Source organism: Periplaneta americana, chromosome 2 (genome assembly GCF_040183065.1).
Source record: "Periplaneta americana isolate PAMFEO1 chromosome 2, P.americana_PAMFEO1_priV1, whole genome shotgun sequence".
Lineage (NCBI taxonomy): Eukaryota > Metazoa > Arthropoda > Insecta > Blattodea > Blattidae > Periplaneta > Periplaneta americana.
The window spans coordinates 202,420,073-202,446,065 of NC_091118.1; the positions used below are offsets into that span (position 1 = coordinate 202,420,073).

Here is a 25,993-nt window from a genome sequence, read left to right on the forward strand (position 1 = left end):
TTTTTTTTTCAGCACATTTCGTCAGGTTCGAAGTGTAAAGGCTCTTACAATTTTTGATGCTAGGAACATGAAATTTGTACTGCATGTTCTATACAGTATGGTTAACAAAATAGCACTTGGGTTTTCTAATTAAATAATAGTTTTTAAAATAAAAAATTAAAGTAATTGATTAACTAGCGGACTTACCCATGTTAATTATAAGACTTCATAATTAACACGAGTAAGTCCGCTAGTTAATCAATTACTTATATTCAAGTCTTGTTGTTGTTTTCTAATGCCAGGCATTTGACAATAAAGTCATTTGATCTCTTGCACTCCAATATTTTTCAAAGATATTGTCATGATTAGCTACTGACGCACAGATTTTGAGATGTTCTGAATCCATTTCTTGATTTGAGTTGCACAATGGACAGTTAGGAGACTGATATATTCCAATTCTATGCAGGTGTTTGGCCAAACAGTCATGGCCTGTTGCCAATCTAAATGCAGCTACAGACGATTTGCGTGGTAAATCGTTAATCAACTGTGGATTATGATGCAGAGAGTTCCATTTTTTCCCTTGAGATTATGATATTCAAGTGTTAAAAGTAGTGTACGCAAGATTCAAAATGGAAAAAATTAAATATTTATAATGGTAATGGAAAATTTCTATTTTTAGGTATGCAGAGGTTATAAAAATTTTCTCCTCCCTTTTGTAGTAAAGATACAGAAAAAATAATGAGTGAAATTTTCTAAATATGCCACTGTTCTTGCAAAAAAAAAACTTTTCACTGAAAAATTGAGCGACTCATTTTTAAGTATGCAATTTTTCAAAATAATTTTGTTAATAACTCAGAAACTAATTTACTCATAGAAATGAAACTTCACTACATCATTACCTATCACACCGTGATTATATGTACAAAAAGTCACTGTAAATTGAAGAGTCCACTGCAAGAATGATGATGTCATTTGGAATACATTTTTCAGGAGAAGCAATTGAAAGTTTGAAATGCTTAGCGCTCAAAGCTTAACTATGATTTTCCGACCATTACTGGACAATGACTATCAATGTTAATGCCATGTAACTCTCTATGTACATTCTATATGTCTTAAGCTATGCATTGACAGTCTTGGTTCATTTTCGACAAAAAAGTGACATCCATCATTCTTGCAGTGGACTCTTCAATTGCAATCTGTGTTGAAGCTTCTTCAATAAGTTCCTGATTCTAGAGTTAACAATGCAATTTCAGTATCAATCAATAGTCTCAATAATATGTAATTTAAAGATGGTCATGTATTTGTTAATGTCAGTGTTATAATAACTTGTTCTAGTAAAATATATGGGAATAAACCAAGACGATAAATTGAATGTAATCTTTACTTCCAGTATTCAAAGATAAACCACACATGTTGGGCCAATTATACAGTGTTCATAGATTTGATAAGAAACGTAAAAAATATATATTACAGTTATATGAACACTAATTAGTGTTCATATAACTGTAACGTATATTTTTTACGTTTCTTATTACTTCCAGTACTTAAAGAAGAAAACCCCTTCTGAATAACAAGCCACCAAACTTCAGGCCATTATAGCTGACATAGAATGAGGAGTGAATTGAGATGAAATAATAAAAACTAGGGATGTAGCTTGAAAAATGTATAAAATATAAATTTCACCCATCACCCTCTTAAGAGCATACAGATGATGATGATGATGATGATGATGATTATTATTATTATTATTATTATTATTATTATTATCATTATTATTATTTATTAATTAAGATTACATTTCACAAGGCATAACTTAAAACTTAATTCTTTTTTCTCTGGATCATTCTGTCTGGGTATGCAATATTTATGAAAGAATAAGTACCTGACATACTGTCAATTAACATGCATTTGTAAAAATATTTAATGTTATGTTAACAGTGCAAGCTCAATCCCCCCTTGGCAGACATGCCCATCCGAGAAGAAGGCGAAACGAGTCCTGATGGGTACGCCAGCCCGCCGACTGAAGGTTTGAGAGTGGCTGTGGTGCCGAACGTCAGTGTGGCCCAGCGTCCTATCCCTGTGGACTTGGCACAGAAGAGAGGTAACCAGCTCCAACTACCAACTGATAGTATTGCTGTGTTATCAACCACAAATTACCCAGGGACAGTTTACGTTTACAGCAATATATCAATGGTATTTGAGTAAAGGGAGATAAATCATAAAAATGAGTTTTAAGATAAATGAAAATTAACCTTAGAACCCTTATTGCAAACAATTTTCTACACAAATAAAATATATCAAATACTAGTATTCTTTTGCTTTTTACACATCAACTTGTAGAATTTAACTTGTATATTCAACTGGAGAAGAAAACTCCATTTATAGAAAAAATTACTTGCAAATCAAGCTTTCAGGTATAACTCCCTGTAAAGTTGATTTGAATAATTTCGAGGGAAAAATTGTTCCGGGGCCGGGCATCGAAATTATTCAAAATCAACTTTACAGGGAGTTATACCTGAAAGCTTGATTTGCATAATGTACGTCACTGTTCGTTAACAGAAAACCACAATTTAAGTCACACAGAGTTAGTGTGCACTCAATGTTGGTTGCTTGACTGTTGTCAGCCCACTTTGAGGTCTGTGGATATAGAGGGAAAAATTGGATCAGTGTCTGGTAAAGTTCCCAGGTAGCTCAGTTGGTAGAGTGTTGGTACGTTTAACCAAAGGTCCTGGGTTCGATGCCCGGCCCAGGAACACTTTTTCCCTCGAAATTATTCAAAGCCACTGTACAGGGAGTTATACCTGAAAGCTTGATTTGCATAATGTACGTCACTGTTCGTTAACAGAAAACCACAATTTAAGTCACACAGAGTTAGTGTGCACTCAATGTTGGTTGCTTGACGGTTATCAGCCCACTTTGAGGTCTGTGGATATAGAGGGAAAAATTGGATCGGTGTCTGGTAGAGTTTCCGGGTATCTCAGTTGGTAGAGCTTTGGTACGTTTAACCAAACGTCCCGGGTTCGATGCCCAGCCCTGGAACAATTTTTCCCTCGAAATTATTCAAAAAAATTATTTAACCCCCTTTACCCAAACACCATCGATATAAGATTTTTCTAAAGTAAGATGTGATTATAATTTTTTATATTTTCTTCATTTTTACTCAACCTTAAAAATTCTGGCACTGACATTTTACACAAGAAATGAGATTTTTTGCATCTCCACTCATTGTCTTAGCTTCATCGTGGATGTTTCGTTCTTGTACAAGTAACAGCCTCTCTTTAATGCTGTCTATATACAGCAGCTCAGAGTTCGTGTTCTGGAATATCTGCCACAGCGTGTGCAATGGAGTCCTTCAACTATTCAATTAAGGTTTGCCCAAGAACACTATTTCCTTTAGATAGCCACACAACCAATAATCTGCTGGGTTAATATCTGGCGATCTTGCAGGCCAAGTTACAGTAAAGTGTCTACAGAACAATCAGAAAGAAACAAATTCGTTGTCATGGTGATACAAATAATCCCATTTCTTGTGTAATAAGCGAGACACATTTTATTATTATACAGAATGGAGTGGGACTGACCACGTGGAAAACTGGACACTGGAAATGATACAAATAAAACTTAAATTACAGATGTTTGTTTATTAATTAATAAATTAATGGAAAAGATTGTAATTACAATAAAATAATCATTAAAGATCTTTATTTTCTGTTTTTTTTTTTTACATATACAGTAGTATAGTATTTATTAGCTGTCGTTATAGCAAAAGCTATTGACATTGTCAAAATACAAGTGTAAAATTATCGTACTAAAATATAAAATCTTCTGTTACATACACTACTAAAAATAAAACAAACTTATCCCAAATACTCCTTAGAGTTTACAATCGAGAGTCAGGATAAATCAAAAGTAGGCATATATTATCTAGATGGAAATTAGAATACATTGATCCCAAATAATATTTGGTAATCTCTGTTTACATACAGTAAGACAAGAATTAATTTAGTAATAATTTATATGAAATTCCTCATATATTACAAAAATAATAATAAAACTGAGAGAAAGAAACCTAAAAAATCTCTACAGCTTGATTTTCTAACTCAAAATATTCTGGCACAGAATAGAACGGGTTTCTAAGAAGCCACGTTTTCACTTTTACTTTGAATTTGTCTAGGGACATTTCCTTGTGGTAACATGTTGAACATCCTACAGCTCAAGATAGGACTACTTTTAACTTTAGATAGTACTTTTAACTTTATTACGAGTATTCAGTGCTGTCATAGTAATTTTTCTCTTGGCCATATGCCCCACCCCTTGTTTTCTCCCTTGAAATATATTTTACTCTCCTCTCTCTATCTCTCCGACTGTCATTTAATGATTTTTTTAATATTAAAGAAGAAGTAAAGAAATTGTTTTGTTTTACATTTTACTTGTACAACCAGCTTGATTTAAAGAATACACCATGTAGCACCACCATAGATGCACACTTGTCTCGATGAATCTTGGACTGTGTATTTGCAGAACTTCTTGTTTTTCAACCATTATTTTATGTAATTCTGGATTCCAGTGCTGCAGAGATGGACAATTTTTGTTTATGAACTTCAAACAAAATACATTAGGAACAGGAAGAGATGATCTAAGATCTGTACAGATCTCCGCATACAAAACTTAGGCACCCATATGCCTAATTAAAAAATTGTAGGTTCCCATACGATGTATGGGTTCCATGACAGCACTGCACAGGGGCGGCTTTTATTAAGGGGCACATGGGCACGTGCCCTCCCAGTGATTTTTATTATCGTATTATGACTATATTATAATACAATTTAATTTCATTATGAAATAATAACTTAAAGAGTTTCACATTTTCATTGCTACTAATGTTTTCAGAATCTGTAGTAGTCTACGAAACCCAAGTTTTCTGAACAGGTAATAAAATGGGCTCTCTCTTCTCGTGCCCAGCGATGGACGAGGAAGGGATGGGGGTGTGAGTTGTAGGAAGGCGGAGCTCTTTGCCTCAGACCGTGTGCTTTGGGCACTGTATTTGCCGTGCCCACCAAGCCTCTTCAGTTTAGGAACAGTCCAATTAGCTGCGTGCCATTTTTAGGGGTGTTGATACTTGCCGTGTAGCAGACGACATTTTACAGCTAAACTTGACATGAAAAACGTTAAATGTAAGTTTACTAATTTAGAAGCTCGACTCATTGTATAAATCACGTGTGTATGTATGAATATATATATATATATATATATATATATATATATATATATATATATATATATACAGTATATATATTCATTTGTCACAGTTATGTTGTTAATGCTCCCTGTAAACTTTTATGCTTCCATCGTATCCAAAAAAGAAAGTTTACAGTACAATACATGAACTTCGCAGTTCTCAAAAAGCTTTGTCACTGACAATCTGACAATAGAGAATCTTGGCAGGTGTTTCGCCGCCTTCAGTGCACACTACAGTTTTCGACTGAGTTTCGCCAATTCTAGTGCTGCGGTAGTAAGAAGGCAGGCAGTTGCGTGATCTGTGAGTACGAACGAGTGAGAATCAGCGCATTTCTGTGAATTACACTTAGAACTCCATTTAACTTTCCTTTGGGCGTAGCAGTGCTCTCAACTGAGAGAAAGATGGTACATTCTATTCCGAACTTCAACAATAGTTATAGAGGTTTTTGCTCGCAGAAAGAACCGAAAAATGGAGCTCATCTACAAAAATTAGAAAGGTTAGTGCACATAAATTGGTTTTATATGTTTTTAATTTTCAGGGTTCATCATTAAGGTTGTGCCCCACTTGACAGAATAGCCTTCGGCCGCCACTGGCACTGCGAGTATTATACTCATGTTTATCAGTGGCGTAGCGTCAATGTAAGCTAAAAAGCTTAGCTTCCCCAGTTAATAATAATTTCATAATAAACCTGCAGTTTATGGAGAAAATTATTTATTAATTTTAATAGAATTTATATTTACGCGTTAAATATTGTGATGCGGCAGCTCAGGATGATTTGTGATGCAGCAGTAAACAAGAAGCCTGCACACACCAGCTTCCAAGCAGACCGGTTTCTTCTGTGTAATCCACCCCGCAGATTTTCCATCCCTTTTAAACTACCCTAGTCTCAAGGCTCGAAAAGAAGCTAGCTTTAACATTTAAAATAAGTAGTTTCCGAGTTATCCCTTTTCGTCAGTTGTGTTCAGTTGAAGTGTTAGTGTGCATTGTGCCTGATATAATAAATAATGAGCGAAATAATAGTTCCTGACACTAATTTACTTGAATTTTTAGGACAATTGTATTATCAAGACTGACTTACGAACAAAAGTGTGATTTAAAAAACAAATGACCGACTCCCTTGCTGTCAATGAAGGACACAACCAAAAGACAGACGCATAGTTACGTAATGATACTAATATTGTGATTTCTCTAAGTATAACAGGGAGTGAGCTAATGTTATACGTATACGTGTCTATTTGTTAGAGATATGTGTAAACCGTGAAATCATATTTTACTACGTATCATTTGAGGCCGTGCCTTATTGGTGTTACTTACGATGTTCCAACCAATCTTCGACTGCTGACTTGAAATTGACTACTATTTATTTTAAGACTGTATTTTTCTAATACGTTTTCTCATATTGCATGAAAGACAACTTGAGTTAGCTTCCCCTGCTCAAAATTTCATGCTACGCCACTGATGTTTATCCATCTTACTGGTGAAGTTATAAAGATTTTTCTTTATATACAGAAGGAGTTCAAGATTGTATTATCATTACACTATCCATTCCTGAGTAATTGACAGTTGAAGGTATCTTGGCACTGAGTCTTACACTTAAATCTTCCACTCACTTGTAACATAACACAGTTTTTATCAAATGACCCTTTTACATAGACATATTTACATAAAAAAGCTATCCTACTATTTGCTGTCGTCACCAATGTTTAAATTCACATGATTGGACTGTCTGAGTTGATTTAACTTTTATGTCCGTACTTGTGCGTCTCATTTTATTTTCTCAACTGCTACAGCACTGGTGACCGCAGTCAGCGATGCCGTGGAACAGATGATCTGCCACTTCTCAGCGGCTGAAAATCAGAACCACTGCAGCATGCTGGGCGACTCCAGTCACACACCGGCGTGTGCCCAGCTGGCCCTGTCCAAGCTCTGCCCCGCTCTGTATGCTGTTCTGAGTGACGGACTGCGCCCCACTCTGGACACTGCATTCGGCTCCATCCAAAACTCAGTGTGGCAGGTCGTGGAAGCATCTGCACAGCAAGGTAAGAGGCATAAAACACGAGTATCATAGCACTATTAATGTTTGCCATTTGCTTTGCATTCATTTAAACATTTTACATCATCTTTTACATGTTTTAAAAAACTCTCTACAAGTCAAGTTGAAATTTGTAACAATTTGTAATTCAGCCTTAATAGGGATATCCTGAACTAGCACCAACAGATAGCGCACGTGTACTATGCGGGATGCGCTTTGCGCGTGCATTTGTTTTTCGGTATATAAACATTGAGGATATACATAGTGTATTAGTATATTAAATACTTACTTACTTACAAATGGCTTTTAAGGAACCCGAAGGTTCATTGCCGCCCTCACATAAGCCCGCCAGCGGTCCCTATCCTGTGCAAGATTAATCCAGTCTCTATCATCATACCCCACCTCCCTCAAATCCATTTTAATATTATCCTCCCATCTACGTCTCGGCCTCCCTAAAGGTCTTTTTCCCTCCGGTCTCCCAACTAACACTCTATATGCATTTCTGGATTCGCCCATACGTGCTACATGCCCTGCCCATCTCAAACGTCTGGATTTAATGTTCCTATTAAAAACAACTAAAAATGGAAAATTTTTGTTGTGTTCCTATATGTAAAAGCCAGGGAAAGCTATTTGTCTTCAATTAGGTCCCGAAATATTCTGAATATATGCTTTAAACCTTAAAAAATATAAGTAATAAAATTGGGCCTCGAAAGTGTTAAATAAAAGTAACTACTTCAAGTAAGGAATTGTTGACTATAGTTTCATTTTGGAAGAGGAAAAAGAATAATTAATAAAATCATATGCAGCCTCGACAGCGAGCTATGTTAGCTTAGATTATATGCAGTAGTTGTAGGAGTCTCAGAAGTTTACGCCTGCAGTAAACTCTCGATAAACTAGGATGTTTATTATCCAGGACGATCCGTAGTGAAATCCATTTCGTGAATAATGTTTTTAATGTACTGTACCGTAATTATTAAAACCATGTTTCAACTTCAAATTTTCAAAATCATCATACATACTATTCAAAACTGTATGCCCTTACCTACAAAACGCAAGACTAATCATGATAACTACTACGATCATATTATCGTATCATTCTATTAAAAATTGCATTTTATCTTTCTGCAACTACAGAAATAAATACCAGGAATTCAATCTCGACAGTCCCTTTCCTATAAAAAAACACATTGGTGGCTGCATATCCTGTTTTTAGCGTACGGTTCTTAAATACTAATGATTAAAAAGGGCAATATTCACTTTCGACATAGTTCCTATTTTTTTATTCGTGCACCTCGTTCTCAAAGTTCTCGTTTAGGTTCATGAACATTCAATTTACTCGTATCTATATTCTGCATACTGCAGATTTCCCCACCCATCTCGGGGAATCACTCAATATTATACAGGTTTACGTTATTATTTATTGTAAATTAAATTAAATTATGAGGTAAGAAAATATAGAATTATATTAAATTATACTAGGTATACAAAATAACTGTAAATATAATTTTGACACGCATAGAAAACCAACAACGGGAAAACGTAATCAACTGTAGCATATGACAAAACATAGCCCTACAACATGTTGCGCCGCATGGATTGTTCCTGCCATCTGACGGTAAAACTTCTCATAAGATATCCCTATAAGCTCAGCAGAACGTTTGTTTCTTACATGAGTCAACATGATCAGTATCGGCTTTGGCTCCTGGAATGCTCATTACAAAACAGGGAACATTTTTTTAATTTCTCACATCAATTCCTTTGTTAGACTGCCTCCGTGGTCTGTTGGTCAGCATGCTGGCTTCCAGATCAGGAGGTCCCGGGTTCGATTCCCGGGCTCGGCTCTCGGTGAATTTTTCTTGAAGAAGAAGAATTCCCTGGGTGTCTACAGTCTGGAAATTTGTATGAATGTGAGTGTTCCGGGTTATTATTAACCAATCATCACAAATATAAAAATACATCAGGACTGTCGCTGGGCAGTAACCTGAACACACGTTTCAGCGTCACATTGTTGACAAGTAACTCCATCTGTTAGCACAACCATAAAGCATCTAATAGATGCTGTAGAGTTACCAACAACGGAAAAAAAAAAATCCTTTGTTCCTACATTCACAAAAAACAGCCACCCACTTCTGGCAAACAGTGCCAGCAAAATTAACTTTACAACTCAACTCATAGGGCCAAAATAAGCACAGATTTAGAAAACTGAAACATTATTTTATTTTTTAGAGTTAAAAACAGAATTTCCATTTTTTAATGTCCCCCCCCCCCCCACCGATCCATGGTCTTAACATAATTGATAGTTATCATCTGTGTTCCTATCCCACAGGACCGATGACAAAGGCTCTAAATGACCTGGTTGTGAGGTTGAATGGTGAAGATGTTCTTACAGAGGGTCTCATGAAGTTCAACGCATTTGTGTTTGGATTACTGAAGTAAGTAGTTATATCTTTTGTGTAGACTATTTCATCATCTCCTATGTCATGTAGGTAGGTATTATTAAAATTCTGTTTACTTATTACTTACAAATGGCTTTTAAGGAACCCGCAGTTCAAGGATGTGTTAAAATTACCTCACTTACATTTGTTACGCGGTTCATGAACTTTCATTTGAGCCCTTGAACATGCATTTTAGTCAAAGGATGACGAAGTTAACTCGTTTTGTGTCAGTACCTTTTTTTTTAACATTTATGACTTCTGGCTGACCCAAAAATTCAAAGTAACATTTTAATCTTAATTTCGAAGATCTCTCATCATGTCTAGCCATTTAAATCATTTATAGATACAAAAAAAAGTGTTTTCTTAGATTCTGTTCATTAAGGCAGAAACCACTAGGCCGAAACCATATATTTTAATAGTAAAATCATTCTCAAACTTTTTAAAATAAATAAAATTTAATACTTAGATCCTGATCATCTGTCACGATTATTCTATTATTATTATTATTATTATTATTATTATTATTATTATTATTATTATTGTTGTTGTTGTTGTTGTTGTTGTTGTTGTTGTTGTTGTAGTTACTATTATTTCTATCATCAACATAATTATTGATCTCTGTAAAATTTATGTACACTACTGGACTGTACCCGAGTACGAGCATATGCTCATTTTGGGTAACTATTCATATGTGTTCATTTCAAATGTAAATTGTGAATAAATTTGAATTTGATATCGAAGAACCAGTGAGCTTCTGGAGAGCTGCTGTCTCCACCCCTAACTTTCCGTAACCATCAGGGACACTAGACAGCAGTGATAGTGTTGATGGCTGTTTTGCAGTGTCCGCTCACTGGACGCGTGGGCCGGCTACCTGCGCACGAGGGAGAGCGTGCTGCGCAAGCACTACTCCGCAGAGGGCTTGTTACTGCTGGCCAACACGGCGGGGGCCTCAGTGCGGGCCCTCACAGACCAGCTGCTGGCCTCCCTGCAGCCACTCTCCTTGCTGCCGTTCAAGCTGGACCTGCTGTTCGAAGTGCGTCAACTGCACCACAGTCTGCGACGCATGGGGTCTCTGCCCCAGCCAGACATCACCAGTCAACAGGTATACTCACTTATCCATCATCTAAAGACCCACATGATTTACATGTGTAGCAGTTAAGGAAACCTTAAAAAATTATTAAATTTCCGTTACACTGTAAATGCGTTTTTAATTAGCGTTTTTCTAAGAAATGACAAAGGAATATTTTTTCGGCTTGTTCTTCGAGTTGATATCTTACCACTTATATGTCTCAGTACCCAATAGTTTTACCATAAATGGGATTCATTATTTTTTTTGGCTAAACCGTTATTCATATACCAAAATGATATTTGACTTTTTGGTTACTGGTACTTAAAACCTAAAGATTCTGTTCTTAAAATTAATTTAGTTATATCCCTTTCACTCTATGTAGTGTAATCTTCAACTTTTGGAAAATATTAAAAAAAAAATAACACAAATACAGAAACAATTAATTACTAGCATTAGAAATTATACATAGGCCTACATCATATCCAAAATCATAGTGGTTACACTTTGCACAAATGGATCTCTGCAACAAAATAATATTTTTGGAGCAAATATTTATTGTGATATTTTTTACCTTTACTGCTTTACCTTACACTAGGAGAACTCTCCACACACTGCAATGGTGAATTATAAATTATTACTGCTGGTATTTAACAATTAATTTACAGAATAAACTCATTTACAAAAATAGTGATATTTTGTGATTAAAAATCTGCAATTCAGGTCATTCTACTTCTTCTGTGGGACCATGGTCCTTTGAGTATAACCTTGACCTCCCTTCTGATTGCCTTCCATTCTGTCCGATTACGTGCTTTAATTCTCCATCTCTTAACCTTGAGTTCCATTAAATCATTGTGGACATCATCAAGCCAACGTAGCTTAGGTCTTCCAACTTTATTTCTTGTACCCTTTATTTTGGCATCTATAGATATTTTAGGTGCCGGTATTCTATCTTCGCTCATCCTAGTAACATGGCCCAGTCATTCTAATCTTCTGAGTTTAATATCATAGATTATATCTAAATCTTTGTACATAGACTGAATTTCTAAGTTATTTCGTATACACCTAGTACCGGTACTGGTACCATTTTCAAATATTGGCTCATATATTTTCCTGAGAATCTTCCTTTCCCATACATTCAACATAGATTTAACCTTCCCAGGAAGGATCCATGTTTCACTTCCATATATCACAATTGGCTTGATGATGATGTTATAGAGATTTAGCTTAATTTTCTTGGATATGTATCTAGCTTTCATAATACTATTAAGTGCTCGTAGACATCTGTTGGCAGCTGCAATCTTCTCGTGCATAACCCATAATATGTAATTGTTATTAGTAACTACTGCACCTAAATATTTAAATGATGGAACTATATTGTACGATTGATTATTTATTATGTTATATTTTGTAAATTTGTAGTGTTTTTTCTATCGCAGTTTTATTCCTGGTTGAGTGTTAGAGAAGGCCGTATGGCCTTAACTCTGCCAGGTTAAATAAACCGTTATTATTATTATTATACTATTTTAATAGAATTCATTTCCTTAATACTAAACATTATATTTATTTTTTCGTAGCCACCTCCGTCAACATCCCCTACAAGCGGCAAACCCTGGACCCTGATGAAACTCGTGCGATCCATTCAGAACAGTTTGAGCCAGTCGGCAGACGAGGAGAACCAAGGAGGTTGGTACCACCGCAGAGCACCTTCGACGGAAATGCTGCCACGGCCTGAAGAGCCAACTCACCACCCCAACTGCACAGCTGCATCGAGTGACAGTCCCCCTCTGCCAGACCTGCTGGATTCCTCGTGTACACACAAGACTTGGGCGGGCGAAGACAAGCCGCGGCCAAGATCTTGTGTCGACAATGCCGGTCCAGGGACGGGTGGGTTCTCACTGGTCACAGACATCGCCAGCACTGTCAAGAAGCGGTGGAGTGGGATTCAACTCGGCTCAAAACTCTTCCAGGCGTTCGATCGGCTTGGAGCCGAGGATACGGAGGAAGAATACTCAGACAGCTTGGAGAACAAACCTAAGGGAACTGTGGGAAGGAGGCGACAGGCGTCTAGCTCGTCTAACAACTCCACAAGCGATGACTACGTGGAGAATATCACGAGAGACGAAGCGGCATCAACACTGCCGGCAACCGAAACCGAATCGCAGCCGTCAAAATCAAATGACACAGCAGAGATCGATGCTGAGAAGAAACAGGCTCCGATGTCAGGGGGAGGTAAGTTCAGGCGACTGCAGATGAAGTGGGAGATGCTGAGCGGTAAAGAAGCTAGTACAAACGAGAAAACTTCTCCAGGTGGCTCAACATCTCCGGGTCAGTCTAGTGACAGTGCTGCCGGTAGTACCAACACAAGTGTCAACAGCGGCAGTCGATCCAAGATCCCCCGCCTAGTGACCTCGCCTATCAGGGCCTCTGGGATTCCTGTGCTGTCGCCCCAACAATCAAATCGTACCAAGAAGACTGCTACAACACCACCGACTCCTACAAGCTCGTCGCAGCTAAGAAGGCCGAGCAATATTAGTGCCAAGTTTAAAATGAATTCCAAAGAGAACAGTGACGGTAGAGACAGTGCGGCCAAGACTGGAAAGCTTGCGGGCGCGAATGTGACGCCTGTGGTGAAGCGGCAGCCCTCAGCAGCGACGCGTTGCAGCAGGGTGGATCAGCTGCACAGCGAGGAGCAGGGCAGTGGATCCAGGGGGCACGCGGCGAGGCCGAGCAGCCTGCCGTACAGGCCTGCCACCGCGACGCATGGAAGCAAGGGTGGACAGCCTGCTAGCAAGGCGGAAGTGCAGAGGAGAGCGGCATCGTCTTCACTCAACAGGCAAAGGCATGCCGACAGTCAGGCTGGACAGAGGTAATGTGTGCTGTTTCAGCAGGAGGTGTGGTGAGCCATGACAAACATCATTATATTCGTCTTCATTTTTCATAATAATCATCATCATCCTTAAATTTCAGTCTGAGAGATTTGTTGTGGTCTTAATACATCATTTCTTGGCTCGTCCTAAACTTTCCTGATTTGTACATGTACTACTTTAGAATTCTTTGTCTTTATCTTCCTGATTCCTTTGAAATTCAGCCTGTAATAAAAAGAATTGTTTGCATTTTCCATTTATTAATAATAATAAAAGCCGTAAATCCCCAGTGGGGCAAGGCCTCCTGCTTGGGCAGGGGTGGCTCAAGTCTTGACCATCAGAAGAGCCGACCTGATGGTCTGTTTACATTCCTAGTTCTTTGTCCACAATTTCACTAGCACTGGTTGTTGCTGTCGCTCAAAGTTGGTTGACTGCGTCCTTCTCCTATTCTTCCCTTTGTTCTCCTTATATTCCCCTTGTTCTCCTTGTTTTCCCTTTGTTCACCTTATATTCCCCTTGTTCTCATTGTGTTTCCTTTGTTCTCCTTGTCTTCCTTTTGTTCTCCTTGTCTTCCTTTTGTTCTCCTTACATTCCCCTTGTTCATCTCATATTCCCCTTTTTCTCCTATTCTTCCCTTTGTTCTCTTTATATTCCCTTTGTTCTCCTATTCTTCCCTTTGTTCACCTTATAATGTCCTTGTTATCCTTGTATTTCCTTTGTTCTCCTTACATTCCACTTGTTCACCTCATATTCCCCTTTTTCTCCTATTCTTCCCTTTGTTCTCCTTATATTCCCTTTGTTCTCCTATTCTTCCCTTTGTTCACCTTATAATTCCCTTGTTATCCTTGTATTTCCTTTGTTCTCCTTACATTCCACTTGTTCACCTCATATTCCCCTTTTTCTCCTTTTCTTCCCTTTGTTCTCCTTATATTCCACTTGTTTTCCCTTTGTTCTCTCTATATTCACCTTGTATTCCCCTTGTTTTTTTGTATTCCCCTTTTCCCCTTGTTCATCTTATATTCCTCTTGTTCTCTTTACATTCCCTGTGTTCTCCTTGTATTCCCATGTTTTCTATACATTCCCCTTGTTCTCCTTGTATTCCCCTTGTTTTCTTTGTATTTACCTTTCCCCTTGTTCATCTTATATTCCTCTTGTTTTCTTTATATTTCCCTTGTTCTACTTGTATTCCCTTGTTATCTTTACATTCCCCTTGTTCTCCTTGTATTCCCCTTGTTTTCTTTGTATTCCCCTTTTCCCCTTGTTCATCTTATATTCCTCTTGTTCTCTTTACATTCCCTTTGTTCTCCTTGTATTCCCATGTTTTCTATACATTCCCCTTGTTCTCCTTGTATTCCCCTTGTTTTCTTTGTATTCCCCTTTCCCCTTGTTCACCTTATATTCCTCTTGTTTTCTTTACATTTCCCTTCTTCTCCTTGTATTCCCTTGTTATCTTTACATTCCCCTTGTTCTCCTTTTATTCCCCTTATTTTCTTTGTATTCTTCTTTTCTCCTTGCTCACCTTATAACTTATTCCCCTTGTTTTCCTTGTATTCCCTTTGTTTTCATGTATTTCCGTTCTTCTAGTATTCCCCTTGTTCTCCTTGTATTCCCTTGTTCTCCTTGTATTCCTCTTGTTAGCCTTGTCTTTCCTCTGTGCTTATAGTCCCTTGTTTTGTTTTTATTTTTTTACCATACTCCTTGAGGTTCAGAAACATTCAGAGTTACGCATCTACGCTGGCTTCATTATCAGAAAAAAACAGAGAAGAGAATATTACAGTCTATATGAAATAATAATTTATGTATTACATATCCACAAGCATACTAAAAGATAACACAAACTTATATTGAGACTTAGCCTGTGTTTCAGAACTACTAATTCTATCTAACATCTGTTTTATAATGTAATGGGAAAAGCTTTACATGAAACATATGACAAAGTTCTGTTGTCTGTGGGTGGCTGGCTTGCTTGCAGGTATGTCCAGACGCTCTGTCACCGTCTGCCATCAGACAGCGGCCACCTCTCATTCAACGAAGGTGAACGCTTGCGTCTTGTGCTGGACGTGGACGAGAAGTGGTTACTTTGTTGCAGAGGAGATCAGAAGGGACTGGTTCCAAGAACAGCTGTGATCGCGGTACAAGACAACGCATCGAGATTTTAAATCAACATCTGCAACTTGACAACACAACAGGGTCACATACCCAGCCCGTAAGACTGTCCAAGACAACATTAAGAGATATTTCATACCAGGAACAACATTTTTGTATACAAGAGTATTAAAATTCTATATGAAACTTAGCTCTAATTATGTGATTCCTATCTGGCTAACTAGTGTAATGCACAGACTAGAATCTCAGCTTAATCTAAAGTGCAACATATCTTATGTAATACGATACATTTGCAGAGTGTATGTCATAAAAAGACTATGGTTAGTGACCCAACCTGCAGTATCTTTGTATGAAATGTCTCTTAATGTACCAGGTAGCAAAGAAAACGCAAAAAAAATATATAAAGTTTTCTGTCCCACGTTGAAACTACATTATGCACAAACCAAAACTTCAAATTATATTACTTTTTTTGTTTTGTTTTGTTTGTGAGATGGTTACAATGTGTGAATGTTACAGGGTAAAAGTGTAGGGAATGAGGAAGGTTAGTTTCTGAGTAGTGTGAAAGAAAGAGCGTGTGGGTTGACAGACAGTGAGCTATGGCTTAAGTAACTGCAGACATTGGTAACGTAAGCATTCACTCAGCTTGGTACTGTGTTGTACTCAAAATACTTCTTTGTTATGATGTAGAAATATGTCGTGAAAAATCTGTGTTCCCTGTAAAAAACAAAAAAAAGCAAAAAATGGATCTTCAAATGATATTATGTACAAAGAGAAGCCTCTGCGAAAGGAAGAGTAAATTCTTTCAGCTGTCAGGAACCTCTCGAGACTGATTAATGTGATAATCCCTGCCTTTTTTCTTTTCTTTTTTTTTTTTCCTCGTAATTCTATCTGTTCGTTGTCACTTCGAGCTTAAAGCTGCATGTGTGTCATCTCTTTTAACAGCTTTGGCTTCGTAAGGTGACTTATAATGTGCACCTTTCAACCCTCCTAGCGCTTTGTCTGCACCTGAGCTTGCATGGGCCAGGTATACCCAGTTGATACCTTGTGGACCCCAATCCCAGCTCCCTTTAACCCTTCTGTTATAGTTTCTATAAGTGTCACGTGATTGAGTATTAAATTTTATTTAACAAGTAATGAATTACAGTGAAATGCCAATATAACGAACTCGAGGGAATACTGTAATTATTTTCGTTATAATGAAATTTCGTTAAACCGAAAATTCATTAAATTTGCCTACAAATTGTGTCCGGAATATCTATCTTTAGGACTCGTACTCATGCATATTGTGGCTTTCATGTAACTGTTTTCTTAACGGGCACCAGTTTTTACAATGTGGCAGTTACATCACCCGACGTAAACCCCCATTATGCAAGGGGGACCGCACCTGTCGTTGGTCAACGGGTCCTTCAAAACCAAAAACACAAACACAACTCCAAAAAGTTAATAAGATTGTCCATCTCCAATGGATTCCAGCACACTGTGGAGTCATGGGGAATGAAACCGCAGACACACTTGCCAAGAAAGGCACAACAATAAAACAAAAATCTAAATTTAATTTCTCATATTCCTCAATAAAACGCTTGATCACTACAAAATTTTCTCATTCATACCTACAAGAAATAGAATCAAATGCTAAAGACAAAAAAATGGATTACACTACTTTCCAACCCAGATATAGCCCCCCAGAGACCAAGGAAAACAGCAGTTGCAGCCTTCAGACTATTGACAAATCATGACTGTCTAGCAAGTCATCTCTACAGAATAGGTATCTCAGCTTCACCCATATGTGTCCTGTGTAACGATCCTGCAGAAATGAATGAAGACACTTGCAGACCTGTGAAGCATTAAGATCAGAAGAAACTACAGTTCAAAAGTATTGGAAAGCACGACTGCTAATGGCTTCATTGCCAGATGCAAGGTACTAGACAACAACAACAAATTGTGTCCCATTATGAAATAAAAGATACTATACCTGGGTTAGGTTATACTGTAATATCCATATTATATTGAAACTTCAAATAAGAATCGGTACCATAATGATAATCATGCATATTCGACAACTGAATAATTATTCTTGCATATTTTACAATGGGCTTTACTTTGCTTTTCTTCTCTCCTCTGTTTACTTCTTCAATCATTTTTCTTTTCTCGCTTTCTTGTCTTTTTTTTCTACCATACCTGCTTCTTTACTTCTCCCCTCAACAACGTTTAGAAACAAGCTTCCTTCAAAAGTTCGATTTTATTAAACCGTTTCAATTAAATAAAAATTCAAACCACAACAATCGCGTCTACGAAAGTGCATTCAGAAAACTCACTGAAATCAAGAGTGATTGATGCCTAGCGATAACTCATTTATTTTATTTTCTTTCGAATTTATTTTAAGTAATTTTTAACTGCTTGTTAGACCTAATTTCATTAAAATAACATTTTTTTGTAGCGGGATGAATTATTATAACATTATACTGAATAGTTCGTTACTTATGTGCTCTTTAAACTGAACATTTTTAACATGTAAATGAATAGTAAAATGGCTGGGACTAAAAATTTATTTCGTTATTCTGAAAAATTCGTAATTGCAGCGTTTGTAATAGCGGCATTTCACTGTAAAGTGTTTAAACATTTTGAGTACTCGATGGATAACATTCTCACTAAATAAGAATGACTAATTTCCAACGAATGGCAGAAGATAGAAACAGTTGTTACAACCATATTGTTACATTCCCAATCATTGAGGCTCAGCATCCTAAGAAATTTTACTTGGTGTACTAATACTTAGTGATAGACTTCTCCTTTCATATGTGTTCTAGTAGGTTCTTAACTATTTTTACTTCTTTTCATCCTCTCGGGTTCGAATCCCCGTGGATCCAAGTAAAATTTTTTGTGGACAAATTGGGGTTTGGTTTGTAAGTTGTAAGTTTTTCGCGAGGAACTCCCGTTTCCCCTACCAGCATTCCACCATTGCTCTATTAATCGTTATCATCATGCAGTGCTGTATATTTCGCCTCACATGATGCACAGAAGATAATGCCTATGACAGCAAAAAAACTACAGCTTTATTGCATTATTCATAGATGGGGATGGTTGGGCGAATGACGCAAGTCAAATACCCACTTAAAATTATCTCAGTCTCTCTGGGACAGTGAACCTCAGAGTGAGACAAGTGACCTACAAGCTTGGAGCCCATGTCACTGGCCTTCTTGCATGTACACTATAAACCTCATCATTCTGTTTATCATCTTGGACAATATCAAAAATAAAAAATTGTAGAAAATTTTATATTTTCCATACACACTAATAATTAAAAATACTATCTGTTTATTAAAAAAATTCTGTCAAAATATAGATAATATGACAAATAAGTGAAGAAATTCATTCCCATACTCGTTGTGGATAAACAATTATATATCCTTCAGTCCTTGGAGTGTTTACTTCGTTTAAAGAATGTGTTAATCTTTTTTTTTAACTCGATATTGCTATTTTCAAGTTAACTTACATATTCATGAAGCGCATAAAATATATTTATGAAAAAAATTATGACTATAAAACAATTGAAAATTGACCATTAATTAAATAATGTTAAAATATTTTGTCCTGTAAAACATCTGTACAGATGATGAAAAATAGATTACCACATTTTCTTATGTAAATAATTAGAACCAATACTTAATATTGAGGTACCAATACATTCCTGACTGCTGGAGGAAAATGATCTATATTGAAATTAGGTCCCTGATCATCAATATCTTTGTAACATCTGTTGCTATACTTTTTGCTTCTTCATTTACAATTAACCTAGTATGAAATAGATCTTCATGTTTATTATCTACAAGTCAAACTTTAACATGAAAAGGGAAACAGAACTAAAAGTTTCACCACTTTCGATTATTTTCTTTCTAGAAGTTCATTAACTAGAATGTTTTTAATTAATTTTTGCAGTACTATTTTCCTTCCTTAAAAAGAGTTCTGTTTACTTCTGATATTACTTAAATAATAAGTACCGGTATTAATGTTGTATCTTCACATCATCTAGTGTTGTATTTTTTTGGTTTCATCCATGTTTTGAATTATTTTATTTCTATTTCCATGTTTAAGCTGTTATTACTTAAAGTACAAAGCCAATTGATGACTTAGATCCTGTACTGGTACATATACTTATTTATTATTTAAAGCTTCTGTATCAAATAACAAATCTCAATACAGTTTCAGAACGATTTTAATATAATAATACCATTATGTGCATATACAATGAGTTTCAGAATTATGGTAACATTTTCATACGATTATTATTAAAGAAGTATTAATGAAACAATAACTTGGGTGAATTTGTGTAAAGAAAAACTCTCAAAGTTTTAATTAATACATTATAAACATTCAATGTGAGAACCTCTTGTTACCCTGCATACATCAACACGATAGTCAAATTCTTGCCACACTCTCTCCAACTATCTCTATTTATGAATGCAATCGCAGCAGTGATCAGATGTCTTCAGTATTTTGAGGTAAAAGTGGCACATAAATTGCATCCTTCACATAACCCCCCCCCCAAAAAAAGTCACATGATGTCAAGTCTGGTGACTGGGGAGGCCAAGGGCAATAGGCCATATCCAGTAGCACGTCCAATCCAATAATGTGGTAAATGGTCAATTCGGAAATATCTACGAAACAGTCTTTGTACTCTTGTTACTAAATTTGTTTTAACGCAACGCAAAATGATTTTTGTTGCGGAGTTGCCATTTTTCAGCAATGTCTCTCATGGCAACAAAAATGATATGTTTTCTGAAACTTAGAACTTGAAACTTTGAAAGTTTGATTATCAAATGACGTGTATCATGTTGATTTTTCATCAATACTTACTAAATGATAATCATATGAGAATGTTACCACTATTTTCAAATGCGGTGTATAAAAACAGTTTGTTTGTAGGTAATGAATCATGATAGATCTGAATTCATTTAATCCTGTGACAGCTGCTGGAATTTGTTCTATGCAAGGCTTCTAGTTCTAACGTTTGAGGCAGCTTAAGGCCGTCATATTACAGGTGCATCATGACACTCAACTAACGCGACAATGTATGCAATTCCTACGCCCCCATCTCCACGCCCGATCAGTGTTACTAACCCAAAATAATAGAAGACCAAATACGTGGGAATGAGTAGCATGATTGTTAAAACAGTATGTGATATATTTATATTCTAGGGTACATATATTCATCCCAATGTCTTTGTGATGTACTGGTAGCAATTGTTTAATGTAGTGTTAACTTTAACAGCATTTCCAGCAAAGGTGACAACTATCAAAAGTAGTAACACATTGTCTAAATTACTTGTCTTTCAGAATACCTTTAAAAACAACAAAATGTAATCTCAAGGGAAAATACATTATAGGCCTATTGTATACTAAACATAGCGGCAATATCTAGACAGGCAGGTGTAACAAAATGTGTTAAATATGTTATGTTTGTGTAAATGAACACTGTTTAAAGAAAGAAATTAGCATCAAGTTGGTATCAATGCATGCTGACCTCATATTGTTTCAATTTAATTTTTTTTGTACCTACTTCTGATTGACATTATCAAATGCCATAAGTAGAATGCTGTTATTTCCTTATAAAATATCTCGTGTGTTTATATTTAGACACAGTTCGAACTTCATATAAATTTATGGAAATTTTGTACAGGCCTAATCATTCTCACTGCAAAATGAAATCTATTTTAAGATACAGTTAATGCAAAATTTGATTTTCTCAGACTATATTATCAATGGCTTAATGACTATTGTTCTGTTAAACTTGTTAAATTAATAACAGTTTTACTTCATTGTGTTAAATTAATAAAATAATTGTAGTACTTTATCTAGTGATGAGTTTCTGTAGGAACTTATGCCATCTTCAGACTTCTAGTTAGATCTTGCACTTCCTTTCGATTTCTTATTTCTGGTGTCATGTGGGGTGTGTGTAGGTAGGTGTGAGGGCGTGTTTGTGATGATAATGTTGTGTCGAAAAGAATATACTTTCCGAAATTCAGTTGAGTGTCGACGAAATGTTGTGGATGTGAACTCAACTGAATTTCAGAACACACATCCTCTTGGATAGAACATTACCAATCATAAACATACTCCACTAGGAAGAAATAGGAAGAAATCACAAGACCTCACTAGAAATCTGAAGATGTTATAAAACTAGTCACTAGGTAAAGTACCTATAGTTTCATTAATTTAATACAGTGAAGTTAAAAATCATTAATTTAGCAAAGTTAACAAAATATTAGTGATATACAAGTGTTAAAAGTGTACTATAATTAAATAATGAATATTCAATGGCTTAATATTTCGTATTCCCGTTCAACTGTCTTATGGTACCCTAAATGGTATAAAGAAATATATCAAAGAAATTGTTTGATTATTTAACATTGATCATAGAAATGTTTACAGTTTGTTCCTTGTAATTCAAGTGGAATTGTATTCAAGCCAAGTTAGGACTGTATGTATTAGGGAGTTTCTCACATTTCTAAGTGCACGTTGTCAAATTTGCTGGCAAAGAGGGTACAATAGATGTTCCTCATTAGTGTTTTGGATAGCTTCAAATCTCGTTACAGAATTCAATCAGTACCTATCCTCTATCCGTTCATAATTGCTAGAATATCTATAGGATTAGCTTGAGTTAGAAAATATTACAAATTAAATAAAATGTACATCTATTTTTTTGGGTTTGTCTTGTGGCCTTTTTATCTTACCAATAACACTTTCTCTGAAGCATAATGAGCTTGTCTAAGGGGATAGGAAGTCTAAGTTATGAAATAATACAATACTGAGAAGCCAAAGATAGGACAATTTCAGCTCCACTGTTCCTTTCTGTTTAACAAGCACTCAAAATCGTATGGCTCCTGTTTATAGTTGTGTCATTGTCTCTCGTTGTTTAGGTATGTCTGTAGCTACACGGTTTTTTAATTTCGTGCACAGTCCAATGTGTTTCTTGAGTGGAAAATTCAAGAGATGTGCATTTTGTTAATATATAAATGAATCGTATGTACGCATTAATAATGTGTTGTAAAAAGGGGAATTTTTTAAATACTTTTAATTGTATTAAGTATAATACTTTGTCATAGCTTCTAAGATACATTAATTTGTCTTAGTTTTTCTACTTTTTTTTTTTTTCCTGTATTTAATTTGTCTTTTGTAACCTCAGTGTACATATAGTAGATTATTTTGTGTAAATAGGACGTTGTTTATAAGGAAAGAGACTATTAGGACTTGAACCACATATATAATAATAAAATGATAATTGTAAAAATCATCCACGTATTAAAATGTTCTGTAGTCATTACTACTGTATCAAAATATACTCCCGGCACTTGCAAAATACTTAGGATTCATCTGGATTGTGATTATATGTAAATGCTTTTGTGAGTATGTTTGCAGAAACTGAAAGGTACAAAAATTTTTATGTTTCATCTTATTATTAAAAACGTATTGTTCTAGTCCTGTTATATTTTTATTTATATCTGTAACACTAATGGAGATTGAAACCACATGGAAGTATACCGATAAGTCAAGTGTTCGCGTAGGCTTCCGCGGCTGGTGTACATGGTGTGTGGATAAGCTTCAGGGCTTCTACCGCGTTGTCTTGGTGTTATTGGCTGACGTTTCGACCGCTGTGTTGTGGCCATCTTCAGAGCAGTTGTTTCGTAGGTTCTCCTTCTGGCATCTGATTGGTCCTACATGGTCCAATCAGATGCCAGAAGGAGAACCTACGACCTTTCACAGCAAGTACTCCCCCCATCGAGACTACTATACATATAAGAACTGGCAGACTATTTCCTTATCCAACAACTGCTCTGAAGATGGCCACAACACAGCGGTCGAAACGTCAGCCAATAACACCAAGACAACGTGGTAGAAGCCCTGAAGCTTATCCACACACCATACCGATAAGTTGTTTGTCCCAAATAGATACCTTATTATTTGCTGATGATATTGTGTTTATGGCAACTTCAGAAGATAATTTACAACGTTTGGTTTACAACTTTAATCAAATGGCAGAAAGTTTCAATATGGAAATTTCAACTGACAAATCTAAAGTGATGGCTTTTTTAGGAAACGAACCAGTCCGTAGCAAAATTTGCATCAATAATAAGATCATCAAACAAGTCAAAAATTTTAGTTATCTCGGTTACCAAATTTCATATGAAGAAGAAAAGGATTTGAATGAGAAAATTATTAAATTCAACAGAGCAATGGGGATAATTAATCAGATATTCAAACCAACCTTAGTACAAAAACACACGTGCACCAGAATTTATAAAACATTGGTCAGACCTATACTCTGTTTTGGTAGTGAAGCTTGGACGATTCGTAATATTGATTCACAAAGATTAACGGCGGCAGAAATGAGATTTATGTGTCGTACAGCGGGATACACGAGAATGGATCACATTAGAAATTTTGACATTATGAAAGGACTGCAGATTGAACCGATTACGGAATACCTACAGAAATACAGACAAAACTGGAGATCACATGTCATCAGAATGCCTCGCTCTAGAATTCCACGCCAAATTTTAAATTACCATCCTGTGGGCAAGAGATCCTTGGGCAGACCGTTCAAGCGTTGGCAAGAGACCGTAACGGGCCACTAGGCCCAGTACATGCAAGGATGATGATGATGATGATCTGTAACACTAAGAGATATGAATAGAATTTTGATTGCAATAATTTGTAATCATGAGAAGATCATATAAATGTCCATTTTCAAATTTCTGAAGACTTGCAAATAAGAAAAATATAACGTTCAGTATATTTTTGATCAGACAGCCAGCAAGGTGGCCTAGTAGACTTATAATCCTCTGGATCCAGGTTCAATCCCTGGTGCACCACCAATGTGTTGGACAAGTCCGTGGCTCAGGTAACACCATCATCTCATCTCGTTGCGAGTGTAGCGTACACCAATCTACTACAGCACACTCTGGGCAATTCTGTCTACAGAATGGATGAATGACGAAAAGTCAAGTACTCACCATTAGTTTAAAAAAAATTAGTAGACAAGCATGATGTAAATACGTCAGTCTTGGTAACTGAAAACAATATGTAGGCTGTTACAAAAAAATTGTGGTAAACTTCGGAGGATTGTGTGAGAGGATATTTTAAACAGTTCCAGAGGATATACATTCCTTATCTCAAATTGTCTAAAATGTCCTCTGCTACAACTCCACGAAGTTTTACCCTATCTTTTTGTAATATCCTGTAATTAATCTGTAGCTAGGTAAGAAAACTCTTTCCTGCTAGCAATAAGCTATGTCTTCCTTGAAGAATACAGGATATCATCACCATCAAGAAATAAATCGTGAACTATATATGCTAGTAACATCGATACTTCTTTAGCAAGCATGAGAACAGTCTTGGGGGAAAATCTCTGGAAATTACATCGACTTATAATAATCTATTGAACAGAAAAAAATAGTCGCTATGTTGTGTAGCTGACAGTCAACATATTAACTTATTACATTTTTGGTATTAGAATCACAAATGTGCAAAGCATTTTTAGAATCATCATACCATATATTAGAAGTTTGTGAAGAGAATTTGCCTTTTATTCTGTATGGCTATATTTCTTTAGTACGGTATTGTACAATATTTGAAACACTGTGAATATCAATGCTTCTTTATGGAATTAGGCTACAATTTAAATAGAATATTGTCGTGTCGTATACCGAGAAACCTTTCAGTTTCTGTGCATGGAGTGATGTTTCTTCCCAGTGTTATGTTCCATACATTTAACCTGATCACCAGTAATTCATATATTTTAGACCAAAGGACAATACATCTGATGTGTCCATGTATTTAACATAAGCATTTAATATAAATAGACATCATTACCATGTAGGCTACTATATAACTTAACCTTTCTTACCTTCTCCTTCAGTATCTAAACATTTTTCATCGTTGATTCATAGCATTATTGTGCAAAATAAAATACGATTGGTGGAAGAGGTAAGGAATCGAGCACAAAATGTAAGCTATTTACATAACCTAACCTCACCTAAACTATCTAGTGCAGGTCTGCACAAGGTTTGCGCTCTCCAAGCCGGCTCACAGCTCATGAGCGGAATGCACATATTAGGTGCGCTCTGTATAAGGGTGGACTGGAAGAAGGGATGATCTCGTACAAAATATACACAAAAGGGAGTACTATTACGAATGCTTATGAAATGAATTCCCGTTCAGTGTTTGCAAAACTATCTTGGACTATTATTAATTAATAAAGAAATATTTATT

At 36.2% G+C, this 25,993-nt stretch overlaps 1 protein-coding gene across 6 annotated transcripts in view; it reads left to right on the forward strand.

Annotated features, from left to right (window-relative positions):
* The window catches only part of LOC138695049 (uncharacterized), a 466,263-nt gene extending 440,667 nt beyond the window's left edge, over positions 1–25,596 (forward strand). For all 6 annotated transcript variants that reach the window (XM_069819389.1, XM_069819385.1, XM_069819386.1 and 3 more), the window contains 6 exons: positions 1,918–2,080; positions 7,009–7,257; positions 9,577–9,682; positions 10,526–10,787; positions 12,329–13,620; positions 15,591–25,596. In XM_069819389.1, coding sequence (XP_069675490.1) covers positions 1,918–2,080; positions 7,009–7,257; positions 9,577–9,682; positions 10,526–10,787; positions 12,329–13,620; positions 15,591–15,777 — 2,259 coding nt within the window. In that variant the 3' untranslated portion in view covers positions 15,778–25,596. The remainder of the gene's footprint in view (positions 1–1,917; positions 2,081–7,008; positions 7,258–9,576; positions 9,683–10,525; positions 10,788–12,328; positions 13,621–15,590) is intronic.
* Positions 25,597–25,993: the final 397 nt, after the last annotated feature.